The 20,280-nt window shown below is 36.3% G+C and overlaps 1 protein-coding gene across 1 annotated transcript; it reads right to left on the reverse strand.

Annotated features, from left to right (window-relative positions):
• Window positions 1-724: 724 nt before the first annotated feature.
• On the reverse strand, window positions 725-8,574 carry LOC107779265 (protein JASON). Its single transcript, XM_075223469.1, has 7 exons — window positions 8,237-8,574; window positions 7,765-7,819; window positions 7,543-7,640; window positions 5,725-5,969; window positions 4,679-5,516; window positions 4,471-4,553; window positions 725-1,176 (listed from the first exon to the last, which is right to left on the reverse strand). The coding sequence occupies exons 1-7, from the start codon at window positions 8,432-8,434 to the stop codon at window positions 1,098-1,100; spliced, it is 1,596 nt and encodes a 531-aa protein (XP_075079570.1). The 5' UTR covers window positions 8,435-8,574; the 3' UTR covers window positions 725-1,097.
• Between the last annotated feature and the right edge of the window lie 11,706 nt (window positions 8,575-20,280).

Genomic DNA, 20,280 nt, shown 5'->3' on the forward strand with positions numbered 1-20,280 from the left:
TTCAGATGGCTTGCCCCCCTCTTACCTGAATTGGGAGTTGCTGCCCATATTATATATGATGATTACTAGGGCTTCCCTTTGTTTGTTCTGAAATGTCGCATTTATCCCTGCTTGCTTTTTCTTTTCTTTTCCTTTTTAACCTTTGTTTTCTTTTGGTATGATTAACTCTTTCTTACAGTAAATATAGCACGGGTTAGATATTTTTCGAATTGGTAACAAAAATTAGCCAGTATTTACGAAATCATTGAAAAATAATTAGTACTATTTAATTAAAATATGGAAAATTCTAGCATAATGCAAAATTATGAAACTCCTGTATATAAACTTCCAAACACATGGAAAGGTCTGCATATACACTTCCTGCATATTATGATAAAACTCCAACACATAAAATTTCAATATTATGCAGGAAGCTCATATGTAAAAAATCAAACTCCAATATATTATACTAGAATATTTTCAGATTTTTAAGACCATTTTTATTCAAATTTTATGTTTACCTTAAAAGTGGCTAAATTTTAATTACTATTGAAACCTCAATATGACTATTTTTTAATTACCAATTGTAAATATGACTATTTATTATTTTTACCCGTTTTCAATCTTATGACGCTGAACTTTTAACATATATGGATTACTCACGACTCTGTCTGAATAACGCATTAATATTCGTCTAAGAAACCAAATATGAGCCATGACGACAAGAGGATCACCAAGCATGGCTCCAGCAGCAAAGATTTGCTCTACATTGCTAAACAGATGCTCAAACATATAGAGCATATATCCAATACTCAGCTCATCTGCGAGTTTTCTGTTTTCATTTTCTATTTTAAAAGCCACTTAAAGAAGAGCTTTTATAACCAAACCAAAAATCGTTATGACAACAAGTACCATCCACATCAATGAAGAACGATATTTAAACCTGGAAATCCTTTGATTTGTCTGGAATCTTCATCATAAATAAAGCATACACTTTGAACATCTGGCATACAACTGAGATCGAGCAGCATCTCAACCAAATGAAACAAAGGTCCGGTATCCCAATTCCCAAATATGTCGCTAAATGATGGAAGCAAAGTGAGTTTGACCAGAGATAATTAGTGCACTTGCGAGTGAGCAGTATCTGATTCCTCAGTTTCATTAAAGGTAATCGGTGTTGTCCCACTGAATTGCTTCCTGAAAATCAGAAAAATACATCAGAAATATATTTGATAACCTTTAGCCGCGGGTCTATCAGAAACAGTCTTTCTACCTGCGCAGGGTGGGAGTAAGGTTTGTGTACACACTATCCTCCCTAGACCCCACTTGTGAAATTAGACTAGGTATGTTGTTGTTGTTGTTAAAATGTCACGGTACCAACTCATTGATTCAAAATATTACTGAACTCTTATCAAAATTTCAATCACCACCTGCTACTTCATTTAACTAGTATTAGTATCCCGCTCGGATGCGCGGACACTAATCATGTTAAATATTTAAGTTATTTGGATTGTATGTAAATAATCTTAAAATTTACACTTTTTCACTAAATATAGATAATCATTGGATATTAACTACATGAAAATAATTAACAATTTCTTCTATTTTTCTTTTTTCATACCATTCTTGCCGGTGTCATTGAATCCTAAAATAGTCAGGAAGCAAAATAATAACTCATATTTATGGCAAAATAATCAAATATTGAGACAATGAATGACTCTTTGGATAAGACTTAACTCTTTTACTACTACTTGAACTCTTATTTGGTGTGTTGATATCTCTTAAAAAATATTTCTTTCTTAAAATTTCAGTTTCTAAAACATTATTTTTCAATAATAATTATTTTTATAATAATGTAATTGAAAATATTATTCTTAATTCAAAACTCATTTTAGTTGGCTATCTAAAAATATAAAAAAATTCTTTAGTTAGTGAATTTTTTTACTCCATTTTGATATTTGACATTAACCATGTTAAATATCTGAGTTATTTGAATTATATGTAAATAACCTTAACATTTAAACCTTCTAAATAATTATAGATAATCGTCAGATATTAATTAAGAAATACTACATGAAAAAAGACTAACATTTTCTCAATTCTCGTAATGATAATTTTATTTTTGCACTATTCTCATAGGTATCATTGGAACCAAAAAATAGCCACAAAGTGAAATAATAACTCATATTTATGGCAAAGCACAAAGGTTGACGTGATATATACGATTGTTTGATTATGACGTGACTCTTATACTACGATTTGAACTCTTATTTGGTATGATTTTATCTTTCAAAAAATATTTTTATTTTGAAATTTCAATTTCTAAAACTTTATATGTATTATAATAATAATTATCTTTATAATGATGCAAGTGAAGATATTATCGTTAATTTAAAATTCACTTTAATCGGCTATCTAAAAATTTAAATGATTATTTGGCTGGATTTATTTCAGTATGACTCCACTTTAAGTTTATCGATATATCTAACCCCAGAATTTGAATTTTTAATACCCTATATATACAAAAAATTTGTTCTTTGAATCATTAAATGTTAAATTAATTGATTATTATTATAAAATATCGCATATATTGTCTTAAAATTGTTACGTAGTTTATTTTTCGACACCATACTTGGCTTAACCTCAACGAAAACTACTCAAATTGCATTCTAATTCAAATGCGAATATCATATTAGTTTGTTAGTAATAATGATTTTTTAAATCGATGATTTTTATAAGATATCCTTATCTTATAATCTATGTATTTGAGTTGAAAAAAAAATATTTGAAATCGATGAGATTAACTTTCAAATTTTTTATACTCAACAAAGATGAAACATAAGAAGACATTTGTTGTTCATCTTTTATTTCTCGTTTTTAGATCTTTCTAACATTTTGTTTCAATATTTATTTTCTTTTATCTTATTTTTTATGTCATTATTTCTTTTGTAACAAAAAAATTAATTTATTTTACTATAAAAGGATGTATTTTAATAAAAATTGTCTACATATGAACTTTAATTATATTTTTAGTCTTTGGTTGAAATTATTTCATATTTTTCTTTTGGCTTTATTTAATCAGCCTAAATAGGTGCTCACCCGACCATTTAAATTAAAAATTTGAATGATGTGTAATTTATATATAATCTATATATAATATGTGTATAATCGTGTATTATCGGCGTATCATCTATTTATATTAGCTATAAAAAGTAAACAATAAATATGGTCGGCTATTATGTAAATATTCCATAAGATTTCGGTTTTTTGAGTTTATCCATGATATAACTTCTATTATAATAATTTTAAAACTCTCTACTAATGTTCAAAAATATCTTATCTTTTTATTATCTTTGAATTAAAAAAAAAAAGTAAAGAGCTTTTTCGAAATAATTTGTTTACATTTTAAAAAAAAATATTTCACGTCATACCAATTTTTTCTTTATATATACTCTTTGTTACACTTAAAAGTCACTATAGAAACCAATTTCTATCTTGTTGAGTTTGAAAAAAAAAATCTTGGACATAATTTAATGATTCAAAACTAATACTCTTCAACGAAAAAAATTGGTATGACGTGAAATATTTTTTTTTAAAATGTAAACAAATTATTTCGAAGGGTTTCAGCTTATACCCTTCAATTCCTTGAATGTGCTAAATTAAAATTAATGATAGCAATTGTATAGACAAAGTTTTGTTATTTGTTTGATGTCCATTTATGCAAATTGACTCTTCAAACAAATATTCTTCAAGAAGAAAAAAGAAACAATTTTTCTTTAATATTGACTGATTTTGTGATGTTTCTTTCTCCAGCATGTATGTTTACTTTATTATATATGTAAGTAAATTTTTATTTGGTTTTGTAAACTATTTTTTGTTATTTAGATAAACATAGACGTGTACCTTATATACTACATTTATTTTAAAAGAATTTCGTTTTATTCAAATCTAGCTACAATGTTTCAAAGAACAATACTTATAAGATTTTAAATATGAAAAAGTTTTATAGTTATATGGAGTATTTTTTTTTGGCTAGATGCGAAGTAGTATTTAAATAATTAGAAATAACAAAAGTTCCTAACATGATTGCATATGATAACATGATTAAAAAAGATAAATTTTATTTTTAATGTAAATTCGAATTTTAGAACTTTATCTATAAATTCAAAATTATCTTTTAATTCAAATTCCGTATATATATATATAATATTGTATTTAACTAAAATAGTCAAATATAGAATAAAGTTATCATATACTATTGACATTTATTAGCTTGCCACTTGGCTTAACCATAATGTCAATCATATATGGTAACTTCCTTGCTTTAATATATATATAGATTCTACCTATTTACTTGGTCAGTCTACATCTGTTTGCCTAGATAGTTTATTCTAAGCCGATGAAATAAGCAGCATAAATGAAAGGGCAGTTACGGAGAATTATGAATCAAACCAACAAAAGAACTTATAACAAGAGAGAAGGATTGAATACCTTTGTGAAATGGAAGTTTCTTGTGATAATGCCTTCTCCAGTCTCTCTTCAAATGGCGTTGCATGCCAACTTACTTTCTGATCCTGCCAAATCCCAAAGTCATCAGCTTAACCTCATTGATTAATGTAGCTAAGAGTTGGGATGTGCACGGAAAATAAGAGTAAAAGAGAAAGTAAAAGCGAATGCTAAAAAACTAAGCAGGCCAAACCTCCTTATACTTGTTTGTTGAATTAGGAATCCCGTTTCCATCCCACCATTTTTTGGGAGATATATGAGAATTTTCATCATCTTTCCAGTGAGCAGCAACTAACCCAAGAATAGGCCTATCTCCAGGAGTTCTGCCATAATGAACATTGTCACCATAAACTGAACCATTATGCTGCTTACCCTCATCTTGATTGATTGAAGATGGTTTCAGCCACGAAGACAAGCTTGCTTCTACCTTGAAATCTTTATCAGCTGTAGCTTCTTTTAATCCAGACATTCCTTGTTCTGACGAAAAGCTTGCTTCATTTGGACAGTCACCAGATTCTGTCATGTTACTAGACAATAATATGGAATTAGAGTCTAGAATGGAGTAGGAATCTTCATCTGACAATTCCTTCAACTGTGATGCGCCATAAACAGGGTTTAACACTGGATAAACAAACTGAGACCTGATCCGTGCAGTTTTTCCATTTGCAATATTGTCTAAATATGCTGGAAAAACAGTTCCAGGTGTTTGCATTTCATCACTTAGTTTTAGGGGGGTTGGATAGGGAGAATTCTTCAATGCATAGGAATTGCCTGGCTGCTTTGAGTTTTGACTGTCAAGTGTCGATGAAGAACTTTTGCATGATACTGCAGATAGATCGGACTCACAGTCAAAACGAACAGATTTGTTCATGTATTGGGCACTGGGAGCAAATGTTGGTGTAATTTCTGAAGCTGTGTATTTATGAGTCTGATTAGCATTAACCTCAATGGATGCCGGAGTGTTAGAAGACCCATTACCATGAATAGAGCTTTTCGACAAATTTTGACTACTGTGTCCATCCATCATGCAGCTACAGAGACATAAGACAACATGAGATGTAAAATAGCTAGACAGACCTTCATTTAAAAAATAGCTAGTCCAGACATGCTAAATATGCATACATCCCAGTGAAATAGCAAGGGAACATTTAAAATGGATTGTTACCCTAAGAACATCTTTAACAAGATCAACGATAACTGTAGGGATTGACCAGCGTCTTTTTAAGGTCAAAGTTGTACCTGCTTGGTGAACGTGCCAAGGAACCAGAATGTTTTTCCAGTCCATTGCTTTTACTAGGTGTAATAGGGTCCTCAGGTGGCAAATTCAGGTTGAGCTCTTGAACAGCCATATCAGAGAGCCAAGACTTGAATTTTAAAGGTTCAACATCTCCTGTTGAAGTTGATAGATCTTTGCGTTTCACCAAGCCTTTTCGAAGTTCAGCAGGAGTCTCAGGTAAGGTTCCACAAGCTTTAAGAAACTTGGCCTGCATAATAACTCACACAAATAATTTAATGCAGAAATAATCTAAAAGTAGGAGGTGGAAACCCCAAATCTAAGTTAGCCTGGACTGGATGGTTACTATCAGATGAAAGTTGCAGAAAGTTTCAGTGTCCAAAACTAAAAGGAAGGGAAGGTCTTCTGTTAATCGCAACAATTAGTAAATCAAAGAAGAACAAGAATGCTACATATTCAGGCACTAAATAATTAATCACATCATATATAATGTTGGATCTTATTTTCTGTCAGCAGAAAATTCACAAACCTTCAATGCATTTCACTAAAACTTTTATAGGAATTCGCAAAGTTGAAGTTATACAAATCCAAACAGCAAAATAAGGTGACAAACACATGCAAAGGTCATAATGATCAACAAATTTGATAGAACCATTCAAGGATTGGTAAAGATTGACAAATCATTGAAGTGTTATGACCAAATTGCACCAAAATCAATAGAAACAGCTAATAACACCATTGGCAAAGCTTAGAGCTAAGTCAAAACTCAATCAAGGATAAATAAAATTGAATTCACTTCCAGTAATTGGAGTCAGGTCAGGGGCCAGCGGGCATGCCCAAATAATAGCTAGCAGGATGATGAAATATGATGAAAAGGGAGACAAGGTAGGTGTGTCAAAACTAATGTTGCTTTCTCTATTAGCTTAATTCGACACTTGGTGGAATTAGGCCATCAACTCTCTATTGTTGTTTGATTACCTATGTCAGTTACATTAAGCTTTTTCTTCTGCACAATGAGGCAGGCGCTATCCTACAGAATTAAAAAATATCTTCTTTTTATAGACAGATCTCAGCAATCTACTGTCTTGAAATTTTGATGTGCTACTTAATGTGTGCAAATTACAACAACAATAACAAACTTGTGTGCAAATTATGTTTTAGTAAAACATATCTCCAAGAAACTACACATAACAATGACCCCGAAATCTATTCAAACTTCCTAAAAGTAGAGATGTTACTGATTTCACATTCTGACTTTTTTGCACATCCTTTTATGCAAGTTCAACAAGAGGGAAATGTCGGGTACTAAGTAAATGAAAATCTCTACTATTTGAAGAATACAAATTATAGGCGGATGAGGGAACTCTTAAGTAATTCATCTTTTGTATAGTAGGTATAACTGAAAAGGTTGACTTTGTTAGCTCCTTTCAAGTATGAAAGGACGCCTTCTTGTACTGTATAAATTTTGTACATTTCAGCACTTAGTGCTTTATAAATGAATAAATATTCCTTAATTTTCTCAAAGAAAAACAGAACATCTAAGGTCACTAACATGGAAATTAAGATACTATATGAAATAGTGAAATTAGAGGGAATATATATATATGTGTGTGCAGCTTACCTATGTTTTCTTTTAATTGATTTTAAGTACCTCTCCTCTTCATGTAAAAGGCGAACAGAAAGGGAAACTTTCTCCTTCAAAGTTTCATTTATTCCAGTGTTTTTATCAATTACCCCATACATATGCAATTGTTGCAACATAAATTTAATAACTCACAAAGTCATATTTAATATTTTAACCATGGAACTTCAGGAAAATGAACCTGATCCCTGAGCTCTTTCGCATCCAACTCAGACTTAGGTGTTCCTGTTTCTTGCTTATCCATTTCTGTTTGGTGCAAATCATTATCCTCGCCTTTTTCTGATATCATCAGTGCAAAAATTCATGAGCTCAAAAATATTACTAGTAACAACTTTAATGAATTGACTGAAGCAAAGAAAAATCATTTCTACAACATAAAAATTAAAGATAAACAATAAACTACCTTCAGAAATAAATAGTGAAGATAATGGACTCCTGTTGCGAGACACGACAGGTTCCTGGTCAAGTAACAAAAATCAAATAAACAAAAATTATCAGCAATTTTGAATTTCTTCTATATTTAGCAAACCAACAAAAATACAGTAGCTATAGAAAGTATCGTCAGAAATATATCATTATGTAAAGTAACTCTAGACCGCAAATTTCATCCTTATAGCTACTCAGTAATCAAACGTCAGAGAGAGAGACACAAAATGTGACAGTAAATAGCTTATTAATTCTCTTTTTTTTCCCCTATAATCTCATTAGGAATCAGCTGAATTTACCAGTTCTCAAGTAAATCGAAAGTTTACTACTATAATTTATGGTTAGCTTATTTGGTCATTTGTTCGTCTTTTTCATAAAAAATTCACCAGAAACTAAACACAAAAAATACATTAACAAATAAATTAAATAAATAAGAAGTTCAAGACGACCTTAGTAGATGTAGACTGGGAGACGAGGTGAGATTTAGGATCGGAGCAAGGAGCAGGAGAAAGAGAACCATCCTTGATACGAAAACAACCGAATAAACATCCCATGGCGGCGACAACCAGTGCCCTAAACACTCCAACGATATCGCGATTTTTCGGATAATTAAGTTCTTCTTCGGAAGGTAACCTTGACCATAACATATTTCTCAGGCTATTTCATCCTCCGATTACCGCTCAATTGATTGATTGATCGATTGAAAATGCCATGAAAGTGAAAACCCTAGCTAAGCTTTCTATTTCAAATTGCGTGCGGTGGAATTCAGAGAGTGATGAGATTTAAAGAGAAGGCAAAATTATTATTGGTAAGGTGAGGAGTCACTGTATGTCTTGTATCGATGGCTTTTTTCGGATTTTGAATTTCGAACCGGGAGGGAAAATAAAAGGCTATACGCTTTTTATTACTATTTTTCTTCTTGTCCTTTGAATATTAACTCTCGTTTCCTCACGCGCGACTCGCGAGTATGCATTAGATGAAATTGTTAAGGGACTAATTCGATTAGGACAATCATTAATTTTTCTTTACCAATTAGGACAGTCATTAATTAGTTGGGTAAAATATGTCTGTCAGTGTGACCGTAATCCTCTCTAGTTTTTTAGTGTCCAAAACTTGCAAAAATTATGAAAAATTCGAGGAAGAAAAAGTTCATTTCAGTTACACCCTCGGCCTAATGTCTAACTCAATTTAATTTACTAGACTTTATTTGTTTTACCCTCGTAGTTTAGTACTTTCTATTCACTTTTACTCGCCTATTTTAAAAAATGAAGAAGAAGATAACTTTTTTCTATTTTACCCTTATAATTTTTTTTCTATTTTACCCTTATCATTAACTATTTATTCCCTAAATCATTTTTCATGATTTTTTGAAATGTTATCGTTATTATGGGTATAATAATAATTATATACTTTATTTATTATTTCTAGGGCGGTGAAAAGTCCATTATAAACAAATAAAAATGATCCGAGGCACTAATTGTATGATAAAAAGGGATATGATTAACTTTTACCTAAAGTGCAGTTTTGTCATAATTAATGTATGATGATTTATGAGGCTCAAAAAGGGAAGTTTTTTCTTCCTATTTCTTTCCTGCTATTACTATAGGCGAAAACTTCATATTGAAGAAACTCCACATTACTGTATGGGTTAAAATCCGCCTTTAAGATATTCAGGCCGAGATAACACCGCGAGAGGGATCTTAGTTCGTCATTTAAGATGGACAGAGAAACCGTGTAATTTGGTGGTCGAGGAGTCGAGAAAAGGCACAGTCAACCAATGGGGATCAAGGTCGAGGTCGAGTATTGGTAATGGAGCTGCAACAACTAGTTTACAAGATAAGATCTGAAAGAAAATATTCTAAAGGATATTCTAGAAAATATTCCTTATATTTGTACTATTAGGGTTTCTTGGGTATAGATCCCACATAAAGGGAAAAGGGGACAGAATAGAGACACGTGAGATTCAATTGTAAGAACAACACTTTGAAAAAGATTCAGTTTTCACTCGATACAAGATTTCACTTTTCACTAAGATTCTCATCTCTCTTTTACCATCAAATCCAAGATATCCTCGATTATACGAGGATTCGTTGTTCAATCATTGTTAGGTAGAATGTTCATTTATTCTACCCTTTATTGATTGAATTATTTCTCTTTTTACTTAAATGTCGTCTACCGTCATTTATTGAATATCATACACTCTGTCACTATTCTTGATTATTTAAAGACATTTATCACATAGTATTATATTTGTTCTCATAAACGTATATCATTTATTTTTTCTGACATTAAGATTTGAGGAAATTATTCTTAACTAAGATTAAACTTTGTTTAACTGAAATTAATTATTTGAACCAAGATTTATATTTTTGGGTCAAATAATTTGGTACCATTTGTGGGATTTCTTAGCTAAATTTTTAGTTTCCTCTAGATCTACAACTAACGTCGGTCACTGACGTCACAAAACCCAAGCTATCTTTTCTTCCCGTGTGCAAAATCTAACATGTCACTACATTGGGCCTTTACACCCTTGCTGACCTCAAGCTACTCTTCTTTACTTCTCAACGTCCCTTCAAGGACGCTGCATTTCTCAATAGACTTCACCAGCTTATCGTCTTTCTCCCTCAACTCGTTTCAAAGGCCTGCATGTTGCCACCCTCCTTGAGTCGCGGTGAAACTCACGGTACTTGCGTCGGCACTCAAAGTACTTGTTTTTCAATCTTACAAAAATCTCACTACACCTCTTCTCCCTTTGGGCGCTCTCGATCTTCAAAATCACAGTGTACGACCAGAAAAAAGAAAATAACTGAGTCAGAAACAAAAACAAAGACAAAAAGAAGAAAAGAACATGACACTGAAAACTCACTCTAAGGGCAAGGCCAGCAATACTCCTCGACAGAGTAGCATCACTCAACTCCTTAAGGGTCTTACCCTCTATCTCAGAGCTGAGGAGACCGAGGGCGGGGACCACGTTCTCCGTATTCTTTAACAAATCGCGATCAATAGGGATCGGAATGGTCCTCGTAGACCCCTCTAACCTCACCTCGAGTTGGGTAAATCCCTCATCCACCATCTTCAGGTCTCCCCCATCGACGTCTAAACCCCTCTCATAGCCTTCCTCAGCAACACCTTTGCCTCTCTCATCAGCCGGCAAATAAGTATCATCAGTCGACCGAGAAGTTAAGGATCCCTCTTGTCCCGAAGTATTAAGGACTCTAATGACTAACCATTTTGCCTCCATCATCGCAGAAGTAAGAGACATACCCACGTCGGCCTCCGTCGACCTCGGAATATCTGATACAGGCTCAACGTCATCTCTGATGAAAATGGTCGTCGTCTCACGGAGCAAAAAGTCACCCCCATTAAATCAACAGCCCGCGCAACCCCTTCACCAACATCTACGAACCTCCTTCTGTAAGGCATCAAGTCTTCCTCACTAGGTGTAAACTCATCGTCTTCATCTATAAGACAATATAATAGGGGTGGGAATCAGTCGGTTTAGTTTGGTTATGAATATTATCGGTTTAGCATATCGGTTATCGGTTTACAAATATATGATAAATTGATAATCGAACCGATAAGATATCTATTATCGGTTAATCGGTTATTGACCATTATAGGTTTGGTTATCGATTTATCCGATAAGATAACTCAGTTTAGAGTTAAGCAAAAAAAAAATTCACTAGAGTTAAGCACAAAGAAGAAGAATTCACATATAGTATACTACTCATTTCTGCATTCTGGCCACAATTATTATTTGAAACATGCTTTATTTTGACAAATTCAAGACCGGTGCAATCTCAAAAATTGATACTACAACTCCACAAACATTCCATCTCCAATTCGTTGGAAATAGAAGTTAACAAGAACATAAATAACAATTTTTTGGTTTCCTGCCAAACCATAATCAAGAGATCAGTGTCTTTTTCCAGAGTCTTATTATAGCAAGAGCAACAAGAGTACTAGTAATTCAACAGTTGTCTAAACACAATTGAAATAGTACTAATTCTTATTGGGTTATCGGTTAACCCGTTAAGAAATTGGGCAAACCGAGGCCCAAACCGATAACCCAATAGTGAAAAATATTAAACTATTACCGAACTGTTAATCCAATAACCCGATATCAATACCGCAATAAGCTTTTTTCAATTCGGACAATCGATTATACTCGATGTATGCCCAACCCTAAGGTATAAGGAGGGGGCGAAGTTCCCATGGTTGAGAAATGAACAGGACTAGATGCGGCAGTAGGAAGAATGAGGGCATGAGTAGAGGCAGTTGAGGGAGAGCAAGGGCTCAGGTCACGAACAGAGGTGGCCGTAGTCAAAGTAGGGCGGAAGCTGAAGGCTTAGTGTTTATCCTCTTTCAAAACGCGGTCGTAGGGGCATTTAATTTCCTCGAAGCTAAAGGTGGACCAAAGATGAAGGGAGAATCAACAAGGATAACCAAAAGATGAAAATAACTAAGACATCGGTAAGACAGATGACTCACCAACCGAAGGGGGATAAGTCCCAAAGTTCTTCAAAAAGCCGGACCATTCACGGATCTCGGCGATATGAGGCAGGAGTCGATCGACCCAGCCTAATATGTCCTTGATAGAAGGAGAAGGCAAGGTTTTAGCTACATAAGAAAAAACGAGAAGTCAAACCCCATGACCAAGCAAACATAAGTTATATACATGCATACAAAAGACGTAGGTACTCACGATTGTAGTTCCAGGCCTCGGGAAAGCCGTCAACATTGGATACCACGTCCTCAGTTCTGATGAAGAAAAAAATGAAACAAAATCAATGGCTAGATTTTTCATCCGTCTTCACCACTAAGAATTTACCTCCTCAATGGCGAAGGTTCAATATCGTCCCCTAATAAAAGCTAAGGGCAAAAGGTGGATCGGATGTCGAAGTGAGAGTTCGTTCCCTGCCAACTCCCCAAATTTATTGAGCATCCTTATGAGCTTGTCAACGTACGATGCGAGCTGAGACGGACAAATACCGTAATAGCGACAGAATTCCTCTACTAGCGGAAGGAGAGGAAGGGTGTCGCCGACTTGAAAAGGGTAGGCGTAAAAGGCACAGTACCCAGGGCAGTGAACCCACATTGTATCCCCTTCGACAGGGACCAACTCGACATGGTTGGCAAGGCCGAATTTAGCTCTAATCTCTAACAAACCAACTTCTATCATCTCAGATTTGAAGTTTCCAAGGTCGGCATTAGGCGACTTGAAGAAATCATATCTTATATTAGGGTTGCGAGGAATTATCTCCTCCACCGTTGGGAAATTCTCATCCTCAAATACGGAAAGAACGCTCCAAACATGAGGAGGGAACCCCATCGATAGAGGGACCACTTCGCTTCCCTCGCTAGATTCAGAAGGTAAGTTAAACCCATTTTTATAAAAGAGAATAACGAACAAGGAAGGATTGAAAACAACGGGAATCGCTGGAACAAAGGGGAGAAATACACAACAATGAGAGAGAAAGGGGAAGATATAGGGTTTCGATATGAGATTTCTGAAAACTTTCAAGTTATACACTATTATCCATACTTAAAAAGATTTAGGCACAAAAATCGAAAGTCAACTCATTATTATCTAGCACTGTCACACCTCCTTTTTTCCGCACCCGGGGGCGCAGGGGGAGTTTTTTCCAATTAAAGGACAATCGAAACGGGATGGGTTTATTTATTTCAGAGTCGCCACTTGGGAGATTTAGGGTGTCCCAAGTCACCAATTTTAATCCCGAATCGAGGAAAATAATGACTCTATATTACAGTCTGCGTACCAGAAATCTAGATAAGGAATTCTGTTAACCCGGGAGAAGGTGTTAGGCATTCCCGAGTTCCGTGGTTCTAGCACGGTCGCTCAACTGTTATATTTGGCTTATTTATCTGATTTTTAATACAATATGAACTTATGTGCAAATTTATCTTTTAACCGCTTTATTATTATTGTTTTTACAAGAATGTGAACATCGCTTAAAATATATCTTTGGACTGTGTCACATGAAATGCACCCACAATCCGAAACATATTTTATTTGATGTTTTAGGATTTGGATTTGGGTCGCATGAAATGCACACCCGAGTTTAAGAAAATTAAATTATTAAAGACGCGCCTAAAGCAACTAGCGCATTATTATTTTGCGGAGGCCGTGAAATTCGCTAAACGACCCTCCTAAATTCTAAGTAATTTTAAACAAGTATTTACTGAGGGCCCCACGATTTGTGTTGTTATTCGGCGAGGCTCATCTCATGCTTATTTTTTAAAATGAATTTGCAACGACGTGGAAATGCGTCTCGGGCCACGTCACAATCAATGTGCCCGTGACTGGAGACATATTTCGACTCCGTTGAGATTTGGATTTGGGTCACATAAATGTGCACCCGAGTTTAGGGAGATAACATTATTAAAGGCGCGCCTAAAGCAACTAGCGCATTATTATTTTTGGGTAGGGCCGTGAAATTTGCTAAACGACCCATCCCGGAATCTAAGTATTTAATACATATATTTTGTGAGGGCCCCGCAATTTGTCCCTTTTATTTGGCGAGGCTCGTCTCATTTTATTTTTTATTATTATTATTATTATTTACTATTTATTTATTTTTTTATATTTTTAAAGGGATGCCATTTTTACGCTTTTAACCATACTAAACCTTACAACTTCTTTACAACCAAAATCTCATAACTTGTTAGAAGTTTAATAAAAAGAGTTTTAGCGAATGAGTATTTCGGGAGTAGTAATAACATGTACTAATAATAAAAAAAATTTGAATGAACTAAGCGAAGTAAAGGACGAGCAAATTAACGTCAAACTTGTGTCATAGAACAACTAGTCAAACTTAATTACATGACATCAAACAAACAAGAATCACATAACGCAAAATGAGCAAAAATGCATACGATGAAAACATAAGCAGAAAATTATCATACCAATTTCTATATTGCATCTTCGAACATTTAACGTAAAATTTCTTTATCTAATACAGTGAGGTTTACTAACCTTTGAACCCCAGCAAACTCAGGACGACAAACACGACCCCGACGGAACTCAAGCCGGACCTCACTGGACGAGGAACAACGACGAAACCTCGGACAAACACCTCGACGTACCGGACCTCGACGAACAGAAAGCTCGGACCCACAACTGTCAACGACCAGGGATTGCTTGGTTGCTACTGTATTTTTCCGGCGCGACACCTGTGTACGTGAAGCCGCAGTTGGAGGGGTCGTTTGGGAAGTTGACGAAGGGGTGGTTAGACGACGCAGCAGCGATGGCTGCTGCTTGACGGGTGGTCGATGGGTGTTGCTGGGTTTTGGTTGAGGTCGACGGGACTGGGGCTGCGACGGGGGGTGGGAGCTGAAGGTTTTGGGTTATGATTGCTAGGGTTTTTCCTAGGTTTTCTTCAGTAGGAGGAGGAAGACGATGAGCAGCGGATGTCGGGTTCAATGGAGGAAGCTGGTCGTGGGGGGTGGCGATGCAGCGAGCAGCAGCTCGACGGAGCTGGTACGTGGGGGGGGGGGGGCGGTGGTTTTGGACGCGAGGGTTTTGGGGTCGTTGGTTATGGCGTTTGGACTGTGGGGTTGCGGGCAGCATGGTGATGGTGTTGAGGTGGAGAGGGAGCTGGGGGAAGGTGACGGGGTAGGTGGTCGACGGAGGGCCGGTCACCGTAGGGTTTTTTTTTTACTTTCTTCTTTTAAGAAGAAAGAGGAACAGTAGTCTGTTTTCCAAATTCTCCCAAGTCCCTCTGGTTTTTTCCCCCGTTTTTTCTCTTTTCTTCTTCTTTTTAAGAAGAAGGTATACAGTACCCCCTTTTCCAAAATTTCCAAATCTCCCCCCACGTTCCTTTGGCCTTTTCCGTGTTTTTGTAACACAATGCCCATAAAAATGAGCCCCACGCGTGGTGGGGTTAAAGGCATATGTCCCCCACACGTGGTGGGGTTCCCCACGTGTCCTGGACACGGTTTATTATGGGCTAGGTCCGAAAATTAGGCCTAAAACCGGGTAGTTTGAACCCGAATATTATTCTTTTGCCCGGACCCGCGAAATACGAACACGTTGCTTAACTAGTCCTATGTAAGCAAAATAACTACCAAAAATAATACTAGTATTTAAACAAAACTATACCTTTTTAAATATTTTTCAAGGTTTAAAATAGCTACAAAATATTAATAAAACTATTTGTAATTTTCGTTTTTTTTAAATATTAAGATAAAATATGAAGTAAATTTTTTTGTATTTTTCAAAGTTAAAATGACTATAGAATATTAATAAAACTATATTTTTTTGTAATTTTTGTTCTTTAATAAAGACAAAAATATGAAGTAATATTTTTTGTATTTTTCAAAATTATAATGACTATAAAACCTTAATAGAACTATATTTTGTTTTATTTTTTTGTAATTTTCGAAATTATATAAAGTAAAAAATAAAGTGCAATTTTTGATTTTTTCAAGTTTATGAGGGATACATAAACTAAAATTTATATATATATATTTTTTGAAATTTTTCTTTTTGCAACGAAATAAAGTAAAAATAGTTAGAATAGCTATACTAGACCCAATTTCACATATTCACGCTAAAAATGTGAAAATCCTCGGGGAGGGTCAAAAATCACGTGCTTACAACTGCCCCTCTTTGACTGGAAACACGAAGAGTTTTCCGACAAAGAACGACTAGACGTGTTTTTGACCCGACCATTACTTGGACGGACTACACTTAAGGAAAGGGAGGGAATGTGACCGAGCCCTGGTATCTGAGCTGCCTACATATCCTTGGTTATACAGGAATCAGGCCACGTGTAGTTCGGGAATGAGAGAGATAGTGAAGTTGTACCGAGGTGGAGAGCCGATCGAGGTGCCGTTCCGTCGAGGTTCCGGTCCGCGGTCCTGTCATTACAACAAAAATGAAAACTGAAAAAAGACTAACTAAGCCTATCAGCTACTAGTTACAAGGATTCCTATCTCTTAAGTCTTCTGAAACTTGGTCTCGAGTCTTGAATGGTGCTTCATACAGACTTTGGATCTGAACCTTGATACTTACTAGTTGTAGGTGCTAGTTCTTGAGCAGACCACATTTGTTCTCCACTTCCGTATTTTGGGCTCTTCTCTTTCTTCTTTTTTTTTTCTTCTTTTTCTTGTTTTGGTTTTTTTTTGTGACCAGCTTCTGTTGATCATCCCAGACTATTGATTCGCGCTCTTGAGGCGAGCTTCTAACTTGGATTGAATGTTGGGGATTTCTGTTGTAATCCTTCTGCTCTCCAGTGGGTCACTGCTTGATTTTGAAAAATGTTTCTCCGTTCTACAGGCGGACTCCTGACTTCTTCTATCTTCGACACGCAACAACCTCCGTTCTACGGGCGGGTCCCTGACAATCAAAACAAACAAAACAAACAAAATTTCCTAACCCAGTTTGTACTGGGAGGATTTGTGAGTCATTAGCAAAATCGTAACTCACTTACACTACTGATGCAATTATGAGAGTAAACTAAAGACTAGGCTAGGATGTGCATCTCCTATGAGTAAAACTCTTGCTAGCAAATGTGTCTGCTAAAATAAAAACCTCAATGACTCAAACTAGAAAGTACGTCTTCTATGGTTGAATCGGAATGAGCTAAACTAGGAAGTGCGTCTCCCAAGGGTGAAAACTTCAGTGACTAGAACTAGGAAGTGCGTCTCCTATGAATAAAATCTCGATTAGGAAGTGCGTCTCCTACGGGTAAACTTCAAAAACTGGACTAGGAATGGTGTCTCCTATGGTCGAACTTAAAATGAATCAAATTAGGAAGTGCGTCTCCTACTAGTGAAGCTTGCTTAGGAAGTGCGTCTCCTATTGGGAAAAACTGTTCTTAGGAAGTGCGTCTCCTATTGGTGTAAAACTTGCTTAGGAAGTGCGTCTCCTATTGGTGAAACTTGCTTAGGAAGTGCGTCTCCTATTGGTGAAACTTGCTTAGGAAGTGCGTCTCCTATTGGTGAAACTGAACCTAGGAAGTGCGTCTCCTATTGGTGAAATAAACTTAGGAAGTGCGTCTCCTATTGGTGAAACTGAAACTTAGGAAGTGCGTCTCCTATTGGTGAAATAAACTTAGGAAGTGCGTCTCCTATCGGTGAAATTAACTTAGGAAGTGCGTCTCCTATTGGTGAAACTTGCTTAGGAAAGTGCGTCTCCTATGGTGAAACTGAACTTTAGGAAGTGCGTCTCCTATGGTGAAACATATCTTAGGAAGTGCGTCTCCTATTGGTGAAACTGAAACTTAGGAAGTGCGTCTCCTGTTGGTGAAATAAACTTAGGAAGTGCGTCTCCTATTGATGAAACTTGCTTTAGGAAGTGCGTCTCCTATGGTGAAACTGAACTCTAGGAAGTGCGTCTCCTATGGTGAAACTGACTTAGGAAGTGCGTCTCCTATTGGTGAAACTTGCTTTAGGAAGTGCGTCTCCTATTGATGAAACTTGCTTTAGGAAGTGCGTCTCCTATTGGTGAAACTTTTTAGGAAGTGCGTCTCCTATTGATGAAACTTGCTTAGGAAGTGCGTCTCCTATTGATGAAACTTGCTTAGGAAGTGCGTCTCCTATTGGTGAAACTTTTTAGGAAGTGCGTCTCCTACTTGTGAAACTTTTTAGGAAGTGCGTCTCCTACTTGTGAAACTTTTTAGGAAGTGCGTCTCCTACTTGTGAAACTTAGGTTAGGAAGTGCGTCTCCTATTGGTACAATGGACTTAGGAAGTGCGTCTCCTATTGGTGAAACTAAACTTAGGAAGTGCGTCTCCTACTGGTGAAACTAAAACAAACTTAGGAGGAAATGCATCTCCTATGGGTAAAACTAAAACGAACTTAGGAGGAAATGCATCTCCTATGGGTAAAGACGTGGAATGTATGCCTCTGTTATCTGGGCTGGCTCCCAATTTCAACACTTGAAAAGTAAAGACTGAATTTATGCCTCTGTTATCTGGGCGGGCTCCCAACTTCAACACTTGAAAATAAAGACTGAATTTATGCCTCTGTTATATGGGCGGGCTCCCAACTTCAACACTTGAAAATAAAAAGACTGAATTTATGCCTCTGTTATCTGGGCGGGCTCCCAATTTCAACACTTGAAAATAAAAAGACTGAATTTATGCCTCTGTTATCTGGGCGGGCTCCCAACTTCAACACTAAAAATAAAGACTGAATGTATGCCTCTATTATCTGGGCGGGCTCCCAATTTCAACACTTGAAAAGTAAAGACTGAATTTATGCCTCTGTTATCTGGGCGGGCTCCCAACTTCAACACTTGAAAATAAAAAGACTGAATTTATGCCTCTGTTATCTGGGCGGGCTCCCAATTTCAACACTTGAAAATAAAAAGACTGAATTTATGCCTCTCATTATACAGGTGGGCGCCTGGCTTCAACACTTAAAAGTAAAGACTGAATTTATGCCTCTGTTATCTGGGCGGGCTCCCAACTTCAACACTTGAAAATAAAGACTGAATTTATGCCTCTATTATCTGGGCGGGCTCCCAATTTCAACATTTAAAAGTAAAAACTAAATGTATTCCTCTCGTTATTCAGGTGGGCGCCTGGAACATGAAATGCAAACACTGAAATGTATTCCTCTCGTTATTCAGGTGGGCGCCTGGTTGTAAAGATATGAAAAATGATATGCCCGCATTATACTGGTGGGTGACCTAGAATATGAAATGAACAGACACAAGTGTATTCCCGCATTATACTGGTGGGTGACCTAGAACAAAAATGAAAAGACAGAAATGTATTCCTCTCGTTATTCAGGTGGGCGCCTGTTAAGAAATGTAAAGACTGAAACCAACATATCCTATTTGAGGGCGGATGAACCCAACATATCCTATTTGAGGGCGGATGAACCCAACATATCCTATTTGAGGGCGGATGAACCCGACAGATCCTATTTGAGGGCGGATGAACCCAAAATATCCTATTTGAGGGCGGATGAACCCGACATATCCTATTTGAGGGCGGATGAACCCAAACATATCCTATTTGAGGGCGGATGAACCCGACAGATCCTATTTGAGGGCGGATGAACCTGACATATCCTATTTGAGGGCGGATGAACCCAAAATATCCTGTTCGAGGGCAGATGAACCCAAAATATCCTATTCGAGGGCGGATGAACCCGACATATCCTATTTGAGGGCGGATGAACCCGACATATCCTATTTGAGGGCGGATGAACCCGACAAATCCTATTTGAGGGCGGATGAACCCAACAGATCCTATTTGAGGGCGGATGAACCCGACATATCCTATTTGAGGGCGGATGAACCCAAAATATCCTATTTGAGGGCGGATGAACCCGACATATCCTATTTGAGGGCGGATGAACCCGACAGATCCTATTTGAGGGCGGATGAACCCAACAGATCCTATTTAAGGGCGGATGAACCCGACATATCCTATTTGAGGGCGGATGAACCCAACATATCCTATTTGAGGGCGGATGAACCCGACAGATCCTATTTGAGGGCGGATGAACCCAAAAT

The sequence above is a fragment of the Nicotiana tabacum genome, chromosome 10 (genome assembly GCF_000715075.1).
Source record: "Nicotiana tabacum cultivar K326 chromosome 10, ASM71507v2, whole genome shotgun sequence".
Taxonomy (NCBI): Eukaryota; Viridiplantae; Streptophyta; class Magnoliopsida; order Solanales; family Solanaceae; genus Nicotiana; species Nicotiana tabacum.

Coding starts and splice junctions, on each gene's coding strand:
- LOC107779265 (XM_075223469.1), bottom strand. CDS start 8,434: ATGTTATGGTCAAGGTTACCTTCCGAAGAAGAACTTAATTATCCGAAA. Junction 7,820..8,236: donor CCCAGTCTACATCTACTAAG/GTCGTCTTGAAC, acceptor TTACTTGACCAG/GAACCTGTCGTGTCTCGCAA. Junction 5,517..5,724: donor TTGGCACGTTCACCAAGCAG/GTACAACTTTGA, acceptor ATGTCTCTGTAG/CTGCATGATGGATGGACACA.